Source organism: Prionailurus viverrinus, chromosome D3, assembly GCF_022837055.1.
Source record: "Prionailurus viverrinus isolate Anna chromosome D3, UM_Priviv_1.0, whole genome shotgun sequence".
NCBI lineage: Eukaryota > Metazoa > Chordata > Mammalia > Carnivora > Felidae > Prionailurus > Prionailurus viverrinus.
In genome coordinates, this window is record NC_062572.1 from 33,607,476 (window position 1) to 33,623,891 (window position 16,416).

The 16,416-nt window shown below is 38.8% G+C and overlaps 1 protein-coding gene across 6 annotated transcripts in view; it reads left to right on the forward strand.

Moving 5' to 3' along the window:
- The window catches only part of SPIRE1 (spire type actin nucleation factor 1), a 209,775-nt gene that overhangs the window by 181,719 nt on the left and 11,640 nt on the right, over positions 1 to 16,416 (forward strand). For all 6 annotated transcript variants that reach the window (XM_047827151.1, XM_047827152.1, XM_047827156.1 and 3 more), the window contains exon 11: positions 14,356 to 14,498. In XM_047827151.1, the coding sequence (XP_047683107.1) occupies positions 14,356 to 14,498 (143 nt within the window). The remainder of the gene's footprint in view (positions 1 to 14,355; positions 14,499 to 16,416) is intronic.

The window sequence follows — 16,416 nt, forward strand, 5'->3', positions numbered from 1 at the left end:
AAAACTGAAAAATTCACAAAATTATAGAAATTAAACAATACACTTTTTAAAAATCAGTGGGAGAAAGAAGAGGTCACCAGAGAGATTAGAAAATACTTACAAATGAAAATAAAAATACAACATATAGGACACAGTAAAAACACTGCTAAGGTGAAACTTACTGTGATAAACACATTTCAATGATTAGTTTGTGGTTTTAAAAAGAAAGGAAGGAACGAATGAATGAGTGAACCAACAACCTAACTTTACAACTTAAGGAACTAGAAAACGAAGAACAAACTAAACACAAAGTTAGCAGAAGAAAGGAAATAATAAAGATTAGAGCAGAAATAAATGAAATAGAGAATAGAAAAACAATGGAGAAAATCCGTGGAACCAAAAATTGATTCCTCAAAAATATCAACACAGTTGACAAACGATTAACAAGATGGCCTAAGAAAAAAGACTCAAAATACTAACATGAGAAATGAAAAGAGGAACCATTACTTCTGATTCTACAGAAATAAAAAGAGTTATGAGAGAGTATCATGAACACTTACCATCAAATTGTATAGTCTTGGGGCGCCTGGGTGGCTCAGTCAGTTAAGCGGCCGACTTCGGCTCAGGTCATGATCTCGCGGTCAGTGAGTTCAAGCCCTGCATCGGGCTCTGTGCTGACAGCTCAGAGCCTGGAGCCTGTTTCAGATTCTGTGTCTCCCTCTCTCTGACCCTCCCCCATTCATGCTCTGTCTCTCTCTGTCTCAAAAATAAATAAAGGTTAAAAAAAATTTTTTTTAATTGTATAGTCTTGATGAAATGGACAAATTCCTAGAAATGCCAAATCTAGCAAGACTAAATCAGAAAGAAACAAAATCATTCAGATTACTAGTAAGGATAGTGAGTTAGCAATCAGAAACTCTCCCAACAAAGAAGAGGCTGGAAATTGATGCCTTAAAAAACAAAACAAAAACCCAAAACTACCAATTCTTCTCAAACATTTCCAAAAAATTGAAGAGAAGGGAACGTTTCCTAAAAGTCATTCTGTGAGACCGCATTACCCTGATACTGAAGCCAAACAAAGACACTATAAGGACAGAAAACTATAGATCAGTACCCTTTACAAATACTGACTTTTTTTTAAAGATCTTTTACTAACAAATGGGTGCCTGGGTGGTTCAGTTGGTTGAGGGTCTGGCTTCAGCTCAGGTCATGATCTCGCAGTCCATGATTTCAAGCCCCACGTCAGGCTCTGTGCTGATGGCTCAAAGCTTGGAACCTGCTTCAATTCTGTGTGTGTGTGTGTGTCTCTCTCTGCCCCTCCCCCACTCACACTGTGTCTCCCTCTCTCTCTCAAAAATAAATAATTCCCTGGGGAATTCTACCAGCTATTTAAAGCAGAGTTAATACCTACCCTTCTCAAGCTCTTCCAAAAAATAGAAATGTGTGGAAAACTTCTGGACTCATTCTATGAAACCAGCATTACCTTGATTCCCAAACCAGACAGAGACCCCACAAAAAAGAACTGTATCCCTGATGAACATGGATGCAAAAATTCCCAACAAGATACTAGCAAATCAAATTCAACAGCATGTAAAAAGAATTATTCACCATGATCAAGTGGGATTCATTCCTGGGCTGCAGGCCTGGTTGAATATTTGCAAATCAATCAGTGTGATACATCACATTAATAAAAGAAAGGATAAGAACCAGATGATCCTGTCAACAGATGCAGAGAAAGCATATGTCACAATACAACATCCTTTCTTAATAAAAGCCCTCAAGAAAGTAGGGATAGAAAAACATACTTAAACATCATAAAGCCATATATAAAAAGCCCACAGCTAATATCATCCTTAATGGGAAAAAACTGAGAGCTTTCCTGAGATCAGGAACATGACAGGGATGTCCACTCTCACCGCTGTTGTTTAACATAGTGTTGGAACTCATAGCATCAGCAGTCAGACAACAAAAGGAAATCAAAGGCATCAAAATTGGCAAAGAAGTCAAACTTTCACTTTTCACAGTCGACATACTCTGCATGGAAAACCCATAAGACTCCACCAAAAGACTCCTAGAACTGATAAATGAATTTAGCAAAGTTGCAGGGTACAAAATCAATGTACAGAAATTGGTTGCATTTTTATACACCAGTAATGGAGCAACAGAAAGAGAAATAAAGAAACTGATTCCATTTACAGTTGCACCAAGAACCATAAAATACCTAGGAATAAACCTAACCAAAGATCTATAAAAGATCTGTATGCTGAAAACTATGGAAAGCTTATGAGGGAAACTGAAGAAGATACAAAGAAATGGAAAAACATCCCATGCTCATGGATTGGAAGAATAAATATTGTTAAAATGTCAATACTACCCAAAGCAATCTACACATTCAGTGCAATCCCAGTGGAAATTGCACCGGCATTCTTCTCAAAACTAGAACAAACAATCCTAAAATTTGTATGGAACTAGAAAAGACCCCAAATGACCAAAGTGATATTGAAGAAGAAAACCAAAGCGGGAAGCATCACAATCCCAGACTTTAGCCTCTACTACAAAGCTGTAATCAACACAGTAGCACAAAAACAGACACATAGACCAATGGAATAGAATAGAGACCCCAAAATTGGACCCACAAATGTATGGCCAACTAATCTTTGACAAAGCAAGAAAAAGTGTCCAATGGAAAAGACAGTCTCTTTAGCAAATGGTGCTGGGAGAACTGGACAGGAACATGCAGAAGAATGAATCTAGACCACTTTCTTACACAATACACAAAATAAACTCAAAATGGTGAAAGACCTGAATGTGAGACAGGAAACCATCAGAACCCTAGAGGAGAAACCAGGCTCTTTGACCTCAGCTGCATTCTTACTCAACACATCTCCAAAGGCAAGGGAATTAAAAGTAAAAATGAACTATTGGGACCTCATCAAGATAAAAGGCTTCTGCACTGCAAAGGAAACAACAAAACTAAAGGCATCCAATGGAATGGGAAAAGATATTTGCAAATGACCTATCAGATAAAGGGCTGGTATCCAAAATCTATAAAGAACTTACCAAACCCCACACCCAAAAAACAAATAATTGAGTGAAGAAATGGGCAGAAGACATGAATAGACACTTTTCCAAAGAAAACATCCAAATGGGCAGCAGACACATGAAACGATGCTCATCACGAAACGTCACTCATCATCAGGGAAATACAAATCAAAGCCACACTGAGATACCATCTCACACCGGTCAGAGTGGCTAAAATGAACAAATCAGGAAACTATAGATGCTGGCGAGGATATGGAGAAATGGGAACCCTCTTGCACTGTTGGTGGGAATGCAGACTGGTACAGCCACTTTGGAAAACAGTGTGGAAGTTCGTTAAAAATTAAAAATAGAACTACTCTATGACCCAGCAATAGCACTACTAGGAGTGCTAATGCATAGGGGCACGTGTACCCCAATGTTTATAGCCGCACTTTCAACAATAGCCAAATTATGGAAAGAGCCTAAATGTCCATCAACTGATGAATGGATAAAGAAGATGTGGTTTATATATACAATGGAATACTACTTGGCAATGAGAAAGAATGAAATCATGCCCTTTGCGGCAACATGGATGGAACTGCAAGGTATTATGCTGAGTGAAATAGGTTAGTCAGAGAAGGACAGATATCATGTGTTTTCACTCATGTGTGGATCTTGAGAAACTTAACAGAAGTCTATGGGGGAAGGGAAGGGGAAAAAATAATTATAAACAGGGAGAGAGGCAAACCACAAGAGACTCTTAAATACAGAGAACTAACTGAGAGTGGATTTGGGGGGAGAGGGGAAAATGGGTGATGGGCATTGAGGAGGGCACTTGCTGGGATGAGCACTGTGTGTTGTATGTAAGCCAATTTGACAGTAAATTGTATATTTTTAAATTTTTAAAAATAAATAAATAAATAAATAAATAAAAATACTAACAAACAGAATTCAGCATTATAGTAAAAGGATTACATACCCTGACCAAGCAGGATTTATTCCTGACTGCAAGGATGGTTCAACATATAAAAATTGAGTAGCGTAATATGCCACATTAACAGGAAGACAACCACAGGATTATTTTAATCAATGCAGAAATACCATTTGACAAAATTGAACACCCTTTAAGGGTAAAAACACTTTACACAAACTAGGAATAGAAAGAAACTACCTTGAGGCACCTGGATGGCTGTCAGTTGAGCGTCCAACTCTTGATTTTGGTTCAGGTCACGATCCTAGGGTGTGGGATTGAGCTCTGTGTTGGACTCCATGCTGAATGTGGAGCCTTCTTGGGAATTTCTCTCTCTCTCTCTCTCTCTCTCTCTCTCTCTCTCTGTGCCGTCTGCCCTTCTCCCCTGCTTGCACTCTCTTTCTAAACTTAAAATAAAAATTTTTTAATTGAAAAAAAGGAAACTACCTTAATGTAATAAAAGCCATATATGAAAAATTCACTTTAAACATCATACTCAGTGGTGAAAGACTGAAAAAATTTCCTCTAATAAATAGAAACAAGGCAAGGATGCCAGCTTTCATCACTTCTGTTCAACATAGTCCTGGAAGTGTTAGCACAGTTTGGCTAGGAAATAAAGGAAAGGAAATAAGGAAAAAAAGGAAATAAAGGGTAGCCAGACAGGAAAAAAAAGTAAACTTACCTCTTTGCAGATGATACGATCTCACATGTAAAAAAACTCTAAAAGATTCCAAACACAAAAATATTGTTAGAATAAATAATTCAGTAAAGTAGCAAAATATAAAGTCAGCACACAAAAATCAGTTGCATTTTGGGGCACCTGGGTGGCTCAGTTCCTGATCTCACAGTTCATGAGTTTGAGCCCTGTGTCGGGCTCTCTGCTAACAGCTCAGAGCCTACAGTCTGCTTCAGATTCTGTGTCTCCCTCACTCTCTGCCCCTCCCCTGATCACACTGTCTCTCTGTCTCAAAAATAAGTAAATATTTTTAAAAATCAGTTCCATTTCTATACACAAGCAATAATCTGAAAAGGAAATGACAAAAGCAATTCCATTTATAAAAGAATACCAAAAAGAATAAAATACTTAGGAATCAAACAAGGAAGTGAAAGCCTTGCTCACTAAAAACATTGCTGAAAGAAATTAAAGAAGACATAAATAAATGGAAACATATCCTGTGTTCATGGATTGGAAGACTTAATATTCTTAAAATGTTTATACTGACCAAAGTTATCTACAGATTCAGTGCAATCTCTATCAAAATGCCAATGACATTTTTGCAGAAATAGAAGACCACCCATTCTAATATTCATATGGAATCTCAGAGGACCCAAATAGCCAAAACAACTTTGAAAAAGAACTCATACTTCCTGATTTCAAAACTTACTACAAACTAGATCCTGGGAAGATGGCGGCGTAGGAGGACGCTGGGCTCACCGCGCATCCTGCTGATCACTTAGATTCCACCTACACCTGCCTAAATAACCCAGAAAACCGCCAGAAGACTAGCAGAATGGAGTTTCTAGAGCCAAGCGCAGACAAGAGGCCCACGGAAGAGGGTAGGAAAGGGAAGAGGGTAGGAAGGGCGGGGAGGCGGTGTGTGCTACATGGACTGGTGGGAGGGAGCCAGGTTGGAGGGGCGGCCCACCGGCCAAGCAGACCCCTGAGTCTGACTGGCAAAAGCGGAGGGGCCGGAGGGAGTGTGTTCGGACAGCAAGCGGGACTTGACATCTGCTCTGCTCAGAGAACAGGAGGACTGGAGGACAATGGGAAGGAGAGTTGGTGAACCCCGGACGACAGAGCTCAGCTTGGCGGGGAACAAAGGCGCTCGCCAGTGCCATCTCTCTGGCCTCTCCCCCAGCCAAAATCCCAAAGGGAACCAGTTCCTGCCAGGGAACTTGCTTGCTCTGCGCAAACACCCAACGCTGTGCTTCTGCAGATACATGCCTCCGGCGGGTCTGACTCCCTCCCAGTGCTGCAGGGCCCCTTCCGAGGCGGATCTCCGAAGGAAAAGTGAGCTGAGCCTGCCCCTCCTACCCCCATGCACCTTGCCGATCCACCCCAGCTAATAAGCCAGATCCCCAGCACCACAAGTCTGGTAGTGTGCAAGTAGCCCAGACGGGCCACGCCACCCCACAGGGAATCCTGCCCCTAAGAGAGGGGAAGTGAAGGCACACACCAGTCTGACTGTGGCCCCAGCAGTGGGCTGGGGCAGACATCAGGTCTGACTGTGGCCCCGCCCACCAATGCAAGTTATTCAAGACAGCACAGGGGAAGTACCCCGCAGTTCTGAACCACTCCAGGTACTATCCAAAATGACAAACAGAAGAATTCCCCTCAAAAAAACGTCCAGGAAATAACAACAGCTAACAAACTGATCAAAAACGATTTAAACAATATAACAGAAAGTGAATTTAGAATAATAGTCATAAAATTAATCGCTGGGCTTGAAAGCAGTATAAAGAACAGCAGAGAATCTATTGCTACAGAGATCAAGGGACTAAGGAACAACCAGGAGGAGCTAAAAAATGCTATCAATGAGCTGCAAAATAAAATGGAGACAACCACGGCTCGGATTGAAGAGGCAGAGGAGAGAATAGGTGAACTAGAAGATAAAATTATGGAAAAAGAAGAAGCTGAGAAAAAGAGAGATAAAAAAATCCAGGAGTATGAGGGGAAAATTGGAGAACTAAGTGATCCACTAAAGAGAAATAATATATGCATAATTGGGATTCCAGAGGAGGAAGAGAGAGGGAAAGGTGCTGAAGGTGTACTTGAAGAAATAATAGCTGAGGACTTCCCTGATCTGGGGAAGGAAAAAAGCAATGAAATCCAAGAGGCTAGAGAACTCCCTTCAGACGTAACTTGAATCGATCGTCTGCACGACATATAGTGAAACTGGCAAAATACAAGGATAAAGAGAAAATTCTGAAAGCAGCTAAAGATAAACGTGCTCTAACATATAAAGGGAGACTTATAAGACTCGTGACCGATCTCTCTTCTGAAACTTGGCAGGCCAGAAAGGAATGGCAGGAGATCTTCAATGTGATGAACAGAAAAAATATGCAGCCGAGAATCCTTTATCCAGCAAGTCTGTCGTTTAGAATAGAAGGAGAGAGAAAGGTCTTCCCAAACAAACAAAAACTAAAGGAATTCGTCACCACTAAACCAGCCCTACAAGAGATCCTAAGGGGGATCCTGTGAGACAAAGTACCAGAGACATCACTACAAGCATGAAACCTACAGACATCACAATGACTCTAAACCCATATCTTTCTATGATAACACTGAATGTAAATGGACTAAATGCGCCAACCAAAAGACATAGGGTATCAGAATGGATAAAAAAATAAGACCCATCTATTTGCTGTCTACAAGAGATTCATTTTAGACCTGAGCACACCTTCAGATTGAGAGTGAGGGGATGGAGAACTATTTATCATGCCACTGGAAGTCAAAAGAAAAGTGGAGTAGCCATACTTAACATCAGACAAATGAGATTTTAAATTAAAGGCTGTAACAAGAGATGAAGAAGGGTATTATATAATAATTACAGGGTCTATCCATCAGGAAGAGCTAACAATTATAAATGTCTATGCGCCGAATACCGGAGCCCCCAAATATATAAAACAATTACTTACAAACATAAGCAACCTTATTGATAAGAATGTGGTAATTGCAGGGGACTTTAACACTCCACTTACAGAAATGGATAGATCATCTAGACACACAGTCAATAAAGAAACAAGGGCCCTGAATGAGACATTGGATCAGATGGACTTGACAGATATATTTAGCACTCTGCATCCCAAAGCAACAGAATATACTTTCTTCTCGAGTGCACATGGAACATTCTCCAAGATAGATCACATAATGGGTCATAAAACAACCCTTCATAAGTATACAAGAATTGAAATCATACCATGCATACTTTCAGACCACAATGCTATGAAGCTTGAAATCAACCACAGGAAAAAGTCTGGAAAACCTCCAAAAGCATGGAGGTTAAAGAACACCCTACTAAAGAATGAGTGGGTCAACCAGGCAATTAGAGAAGAAATTAAAAAATATATGGAAACAAACGAAAATGAAAATACAACAATCCAAACGCTTTGGGATGCAGCGAAGGCAGTCCTGGGAGGAAAATACATTGCAATGCAGGCCTATCTCAAGAAACAAGAAAAATCCCAAATACAAAATCTAACAGCACACCTAAAGGAAATAGAAGCAGAACAGCAAAGACAGCCTAAACCCAGCAGAAGAATAGAAATAATAAAGATCAGAGCAGAAATAAACAATATAGAATCTAAAAAAAAACTGTAGAGCAGATCAACGAAACCAAGAGTTGGTTTTTTGAAAAAATAAACAAAATTGACAAACCTCTAGCCAGGCTTCTCAAAAATAAAAGGGAGATGACCCAAATAGATAAAATCATGAATGAAAATGGAATTATGACAACCAATCCATCAGAGATACAAACAATTATCAGGGAATACTATGAAAAATTATATGCCAACAAATTGGACAACCTGGAAGAAATGGACAAATTCCTGAACACCCACACTCTTCCAAAACGCAATCAGGAGGAAATAGAAAGCTTGAACAGACCCATAACCAGCGAAGAAATTGAATCGGTTATCAAAAATCTCCCAACAAATAAGAGTCCAGGACCAGATGGCTTCCCAGGGGAGTTCTACCAGACGTTTAAAGCAGAGATAATACCTATCCTTCTCAAGCTATTCCAAGAAATAGAAAGGGAAGGAAAACTTCCAGACTCATTCTATGAAGCCAGTATTACTTTGATTTCTAAACCAGACAGAGACCCAGTAAAAAAAGAGAACTACAGGCCAATATCCCGGATGAATATGGATGCAAAATTTCTCAATAAGATACTAGCAAATCGAATTCAACAGCATATAAAAAGAATTATTCACCATGATCAAGTGGGATTCATTCCTGGGATGCAGGGCTGGTTCAACATTCGCAAATCAATCAACGTGATAACATCACATTAAAGAAAAGATAAGAACCATATGATCCTGTCAGTCGATGTAGAAAAGGTCTTTGACAAAATTCAGCACCCTTTCTTAATAAAAACCCTTGAGAAAGTCGGGATAGAAGGAACATACTTAAAGATCATAAAAGCCGTTTATGAAAAGCCCACAGCTAACCTCATCCTCAACGGGGAAAAATTCAGACCTTTTTCCCTGAGATCAGGAACACGACAGGGATGTCCACTGTCACCGCTGTTGTTTAACATAGTGTTGGAAATTCTAGCATCAGCAATCAGACAACAAAAGGAAATCAAAGGCATCAAAATTGGCAAAGATGAAGTTAAGCTTTCACTTTTTGCAGATGACATGATATTATACATGGAAAATCCGATAGACTCCACCAAAAGTCTGCTAGAACTGATACAGGAATTCAGCAAAGTTGCAGGATACAAAATCAATGTACAGAAATCAGTTGCATTCTTATACACTAGTAATGAAGCAACAGAAAGACAAATAAACTGATCCCATTCACAATTGCACCAAGAAGCATAAAATACCTAGGAATAAACCTAACCAAAGATGTAAAAGATCGGTATGCTGAAAACTATAGAAAGCTTATGAAGGTAATTGAGGAAGATATAAGGAAATGGAAAAACATTCCGTGCTCATGGATTGGAAGAATAAATATTGTCAAAATGTCAATACTCCCCAAAGCTATCTACACATTCAATGCAATCCCAATCAAAATTGCACCAGCATTCTTCTCGAAACTAGAACAAGCAATCCTAAAATTCATATGGAACCACAAAAGGCCCCGAATAGCCAAAGTAATATTGAAGAAGAAGACCAAAGCAGGAGGCATCACAATCCCAGACTTTAGCCTCTACTACAAAGCTGTCATCATCAAGACAGCATGGTATTGGCACAAAAACAGACACATAGACCAATGGAATAGAATAGAAACCCCAGAACTAGACCCACAAACGTATGGCCAACTAATCTTTGACAAAGCAGGAAAGAACATCCAATGGAAAAAAGACAGTCTCTTTAACAAATGGTGCTGGGAGAATTGGACAGCAACATGCAGAAGATTGAAACTAGACCACTTTCTCACACCATTCACAAAAATAAACTCAAAATGATAAAGGACCTGAATGTGAGACAGGAAACCATCAAAACCCTAGAGGAGAAAGCGGGAAAAGACCTCTCTGACCTCAGCTGTAGCAATTTCTTACTTGACACATCCCCAAAGGCAAGGGAATTAAAAGCAAAAATGAACTCCTGGGACCTTATGAAGATAAAAAGCTTCTGCACGACAAAGGAAACAACCAACAAAGCTAAAAGGCAACCAACGGAATGGGAAAAGATATTTGCAAATGACATATCGGACAAAGGGCTAGTATCCAAAATCTATAAAGAGCTCACCAAACTCCCCACCCGAAAAACAAATAACCCAGTGAAGAAATGGGCAGAAAACGTAAATAGACACTTCTCTAAAGAAGACATCCGGATGGCCAACAGGCACATGAAAAGATGTTCAACGTCGCTCCTTATCAGGGAAATACAAATCAAAACCACACTCAGATATCACCTCACGCCAGTCAGAGTGGCCAAAATGAACAAATCAGGAGACTATAGATGCTGGAGAGGATGTGGAGAAACGGGAACCCTCTTGCACTGTTGGTGGGAATGCAAATTGGTGCAGCCGCTCTGGAAAGCAGTGTGGAGGTTCCTCAGAAAATTAAAAATAGACCTACCCTATGACCCAGCAATAGCACTGCTAGGAATTTATCCAAGGGATACAGGAGTACTGATGCATAGGGGCACTTGTACCCCAATGTTTATAGCAGCAGTCTCAACAATAGCCAAATTATGGAAAGAGCCTAAATGTCCATCAACTGATGAATGGATAAAGAAATTGTGGTTTATATACACAATGGAATACTACATGGCAATGAGAAAGAATGAAATATGGCCTTTTGTAGCAACGTGGACGGAACTGGAGAGTGTGATGCTAAGTGAAATAAGCCATACAGAGAAAGACAGATACCATATGGTTTCACTCTTATGTGGATCCTAAGAGACTTAACAGAAACCCATGGGGGAAGGGAAGGAAAAAAAAAAAAAGAGGTTAGAGTGGGAGAGAGCCAAAACATAAGAGACTGTTAAAAACAGAACAAACTGAGGGTTGATGGGGGGTGGGAGGGAGGGAAGGGTGGGTGATGGGTATTGAGGAGGGCACCTTTTGGGATGAGCACTGGGTGTTGTATGGAAACCAATTTGACAATAAATTTCATATATTGAAGAAAAAAAACCCTACAAACTATAGTAATCAACGCAATGAGGTATTAGCATAAAGACAGACATATAAATCAACAAAATAGAATAGAGAGCCCAGAATAAAGCCTCATCTATATGGTCAAAAGATTTTTGACAAGTGTGCCAAGACAATTCAATGGGAAGTCTTTCAGCAAATGGTCCTGGGAGAACTGTATATCCACATGCAAAAAGGAAGTTATACCCTCACGTAACACCATATACAAAAATTAACTCAAAATGGATTAAGAACCTAAATGTAAGACCTAAAATAATAAAACTCTTAGAAGAAAACATAGGACAAAAACTTCATGACATTGGATTTGGCAATGGTTTCTTGGCTATGACTCCAAGGATAGACAAAAAATTGTCTATTTGTAAAAATAGACAAACTGGAATTTATGAAATTTAAAAAACTTTTATGCATAAAAAGACACTATCAATGAAATAAAAGGGCAGCATGCAGGATAGGAGAAAATATTTGCAGATCATATCTCTAATAAAGGATTAATATTCAGAATATATAGAGAAAGTCTTGAAACTCAACAACAGAATAGAGAACCTAATTATAAAATAGGCAAAGTACTCAAATGGACATTTCTCCAAAGAAGATACACTAATGACCAACAAGTGCATGAAAAGATTCTCAGCATCTTTAATCATTAGGGAAATACAAATCAAAACTATAGTGAGATGCCACCTCCCACCCATTAAAATGGCTGCTATCAAAACAAAAATCAGAAGACAAGTGTTGGCAAGAATGTAGAGAAATTGGAATCATGTGCACTGTTGGGAATGTGAAATGGTACAGGTGTTGTGGAAAAGAGTATGGTGACTCCTCAGAAACTTAAAAATAGAATTATATATGATCCAGCAATTCTGCTTCTGACTATATAAGCAAAAGAATCAAAACAGAAAAAAAAAATTGAAAGCAGAATCTCAAAGAGATATTTGTACATCCATGTTCATAGCAGTATTCACAATAGCTAAAATGTGAAAGCAACCTCAGTGTCCGTCAGTGGATGAATGGCTAGGCAAAATGTGGAATATCCACACAATGAAATAGTACTCAGCCTTAAAATTGAGGAAAATTCTGGGGCATCTGGGTGGCTCAGTCGGTTAAATGTCCGACTTCAGCTCAGGTCATGATCTCGCGGTTTGTGAGTTTGAGCCCTACGTTGGACTCTGTGCTGACAGCTCAGAACCTGGAGCCCGCTTCAAATTGTGTGTCTCCCTTGGGGCACCTGGGTGGCGCAGTCGGTTAAGCGTCCGACTTCAGCCAGGTCACGATCTCGCGGTCCGTGAGTTCAAGCCCCGCGTCAGGCTCTGGGCTGATGGCTCAGAGCCTGGAGCCTGCTTCCGATTCTGTGTCTCCCTCTCTCTCTGCCCCTCCCCCTGTTCATGCTCTGTCTCTCTCTGTCCCAAAAATAAATAAACGTTGAAAAAAAATTTTTTTTAAAAAATTGTGTGTCTCCCTCTCTCTCTCAGCCCCTCCCCCACTCAGACGCTTGCTTGCTCGCTCTCAAAAATAAATAAAACATTTTTAAAAATGGGGGAAATTCTGCAATAGGCTACAATACTGACAGACTTTTAGGACATTTTGTTAAGGGAAAAAAGAATTCCAAAAAAGGCAAATACTGTATAATTCCATTTATATGAGATTTTTAGAGCGGTCAAAATCATAGAGATGGAAAGTAGGATGGTAGTTGTGAGGGGCTGTAGGTAGTGGAGAATAGAAAGTTGTAGAGTTTCAGTTTACAAGATGAGGAGTTATGGTCTTAACTGTTACAAGATGGAAGATAACGGTTGCACAACAGTGTACATATTTAATACCACTGAACTGTGTAGTTAAAAATAGTTAAGACACACTAAATATAATTTATGTATGTTTTACTGCAATTTAAAAAAACAACTTACTGATTTCCTGTACACGTGGAGTTTTTAGTGATTAAAATTCTTTAATTAGTATTTTGATTTACTTAGTCAGATTGTATCAAGAATAGTAGGAGCTGACCTTGGTCATTATCTATACTTGGTGTTTGTCCAGGCCCATTAAATATTATAGAGATTCAATTAAATCACATAATGGATTTCTGTATCTTTCTTGATTATGGAAATCGTGTTATTTTTATTTAGTGATTTCTGTTGGTGGGGTAGTCCAAATAGATGGATTACATTTAACTTGGTGTTGACTTTCACTTTCCTCACCTGCTACATTGAATGAAGCAGGCTTACTTTTCAGAGAGAGCAATATAATTTATTTCTAATGTTCTCCTTATGTTTTCAGAATGTAAATCCAGAACCATTCAAACCAGAAAATATTCTCCTTTTATAAACTTTTTTTTTTAGAAAATTTTATTTTTTTAAGTAATCTTTACACCCAACATGGGGGCCCGAACTCACAACCCCGAGATCAAGAGTTGTGTGCTCTACATACCAAGGCACCCCTCGAACCTTCTCCTTTTAAACTCTGTCCCAAAATATTACTAGATGAAGGAGAGCAGTGGCACAATATTATCAAAACTGGAATTTATTTTTTCAAATTTAAATAGAGCTTGATTTAAATCTAAGGACAGAATGTCTTGATAAATATTTAAAAAGGAAGAGTTTTTATATTTTATCTTTAAAAAGAAGAATATAAAAGGTCAGTACACTTCAGAATTTTGGTATGATGTGATAGCCTTTTTTGGACACACGGAGAATACATGTTTTTACGTATTTTACATGCCTGAGACTGTAAAATTTTGTTGTATATAATGTGAAGGCATTTGTATGTACAAATCTGAGACTATAATTGTGTTTTTATGATATATTTGAATGAATATTAAAAATACAAATATTTTTCTTTTTTCTTTCTATATCTGTAGGAAAGTTCATCTTGCAAAGATTTTTCTATAACAGTCCTCATAGTATCCCCATAAGAACTTCTAATCTTACTAAAACCCTCTAACAAATATTTCATCTTTGAATGCAATGTTTGTGACAAATGACAAAGGGTGTTCTGTCAGAAATTGAAAATCTAAGACTTTTTACTTGTAAGAAAGTTCATTTCAGTTTGGTTGATTTCATTTCTTTAGAGCCTCCGAAATTCTTGCCCATATCATCAACACCCCAGCCAGAGAGACGGCAGCCACCCCAGAGACGACATTCCATTGAAAAGGAAACACCCACTAATGTAAGACAGTTTTTGCCACCCTCCAAGCAGAGCTCCCGATCTCTTGTAAGTAACTGGAAAACTGCGTAGTAACTTAAGGATCAGTTAGAGACCTGGAATAATTAGCTTTCTTAAGACAACTATTAGGAGAAAAAAATCTTCCAAATGTTAAAATGATCTTTAAATAGCTTTATTTGTTTTTAATATCTAAAGAAAACCAATTCTGACAGTAACCTAAATGAAATTTGACCATTCCTTGTTCATTTAAAGTAGTTTTTTTTTTCCCCAGAAGACTTATCAATGGTTGAAAGCATGTATTATTATTAAAGAAATGCCTTCTTCTTTTCAAAGGGAATTAGTCCACTTAAAAATTGTTAAAACTCATCAAAAAGTTAGCAAAGTCTGACTAAAGTACACTATTTTATTGAGGCAGAAGTATAAGGGGAGAATTTTGATCCATTACAAGCCATTGTACATTGTTTTCAAGTATGTTTTATGATTTGGAGCCAAAGCTGCTATTTGCACTGGATGATGATTTTGCTATTTTCCTGAGACTTCCAGGTTGGTGTAGTGGGTTTGATTCCCAGGACAATGGAAGTAATACGTAGGGCACTGCCAGAAAGTAGTAACAGACCCTCTAACTAAAAGAGGTCTGCAAAGATTCTTTTGTAGTCCACTTGACTTAAGAAATATTTGCAGGTGAGATGAAGGCTTCAATCAATAATTCTACCAGCAACCTAATATCTAATGTTTTCTCAGAAATTCATGAATAAAAAGCACTGGAATATGCCTTGTCTATATTTCAGTCCATATTTTTAGGCTGTCTTGAATTATCAAGGGTTCAAATAAAGCAATAACTGATTTCCCTCCTTCAAAGTAGAGGAAGATAGTATGGTTCTTTTTTTTTTTTTTAATTTTTTTTTTCAACGTTTATTTATTTTTGGGACAGAGAGAGACAGAGCATGAACAGGGGAGGGGCAGAGAGAGAGGGAGACACAGAATCGGAAACAGGCTCCAGGATCCGAGCCATCAGCCCAGAGCCTGACGCGGGGCTCGAACTCACGGACTGCGAAATTGTGACCTGGCTGAAGTCAGACGCTTAACCGACTGCGCCACCCAGGCGCCCCAAGATAGTATGGTTCTTATGAAGATACCAAGTTTGAACAGAGCTTCAAGCGCTGAAATTTGATCAGTTATCTCTGTTCCTAAAAAGTTCAATTAAGGAACTAATGATTGTGTGTCAGTTCTTGATAGAATTCCTCTAACTCTTAAATAATCACTGAAACATTGATTAAGTATAGCCTCACCAGTAGTTTATCAGCAGAAAAACAGAACTCTTAACCAGACAGGTTGAAACTTTAAAGTCCAAAGACTTTTGTTTATGTGAACAACTTAAATGTATATAAGAGATCACAAGTCCAATAATCAAGAGGTTCTTCTCTTCAGCCAACTTTTCTCTTAGAAGCCAGTTTATCATTCAGCTGTGTACCTGGCCTTGTGATCATATGACACCATTGTTGGTGTTAAATTTTAAAATTATCACTGTGGAAGAACTATCAGATCAGTTAAAAGGAATTTCAGCTAGTAAGAGAAATTTTGAATGGAATAGAAGAAATACCATAGAATTAATAGAAGAAAGACCATCAGCCCAAATCAAGGACCCAGAAGTGTATTTCCTGACAAAGGGGAACTCTTAGTGTGTGGTAGGTCAGGCTGGGAGTTGTTTTTTATGGACAAGGAGAGCAAGACAAAATTTATCTGCAGTCACAGAGAAGAGTCTCAGTGAAAGGCAGTGGGAAAGTACTTCGGTCAGCACTGGATGGCTCAGGTTCTATAGGGAACCATAGCTCACGGGAAGGGCCTCTGGGTGCCAGCTGAGACAAAGTAACCTCCAGTCAGAGTAGTGACTGGTCTCATTAATAGCTTATCTTGAGAAATCCATAATCACACTTGTCTTGTGGTAGTGCTGTCTAGCTTGGTAAGT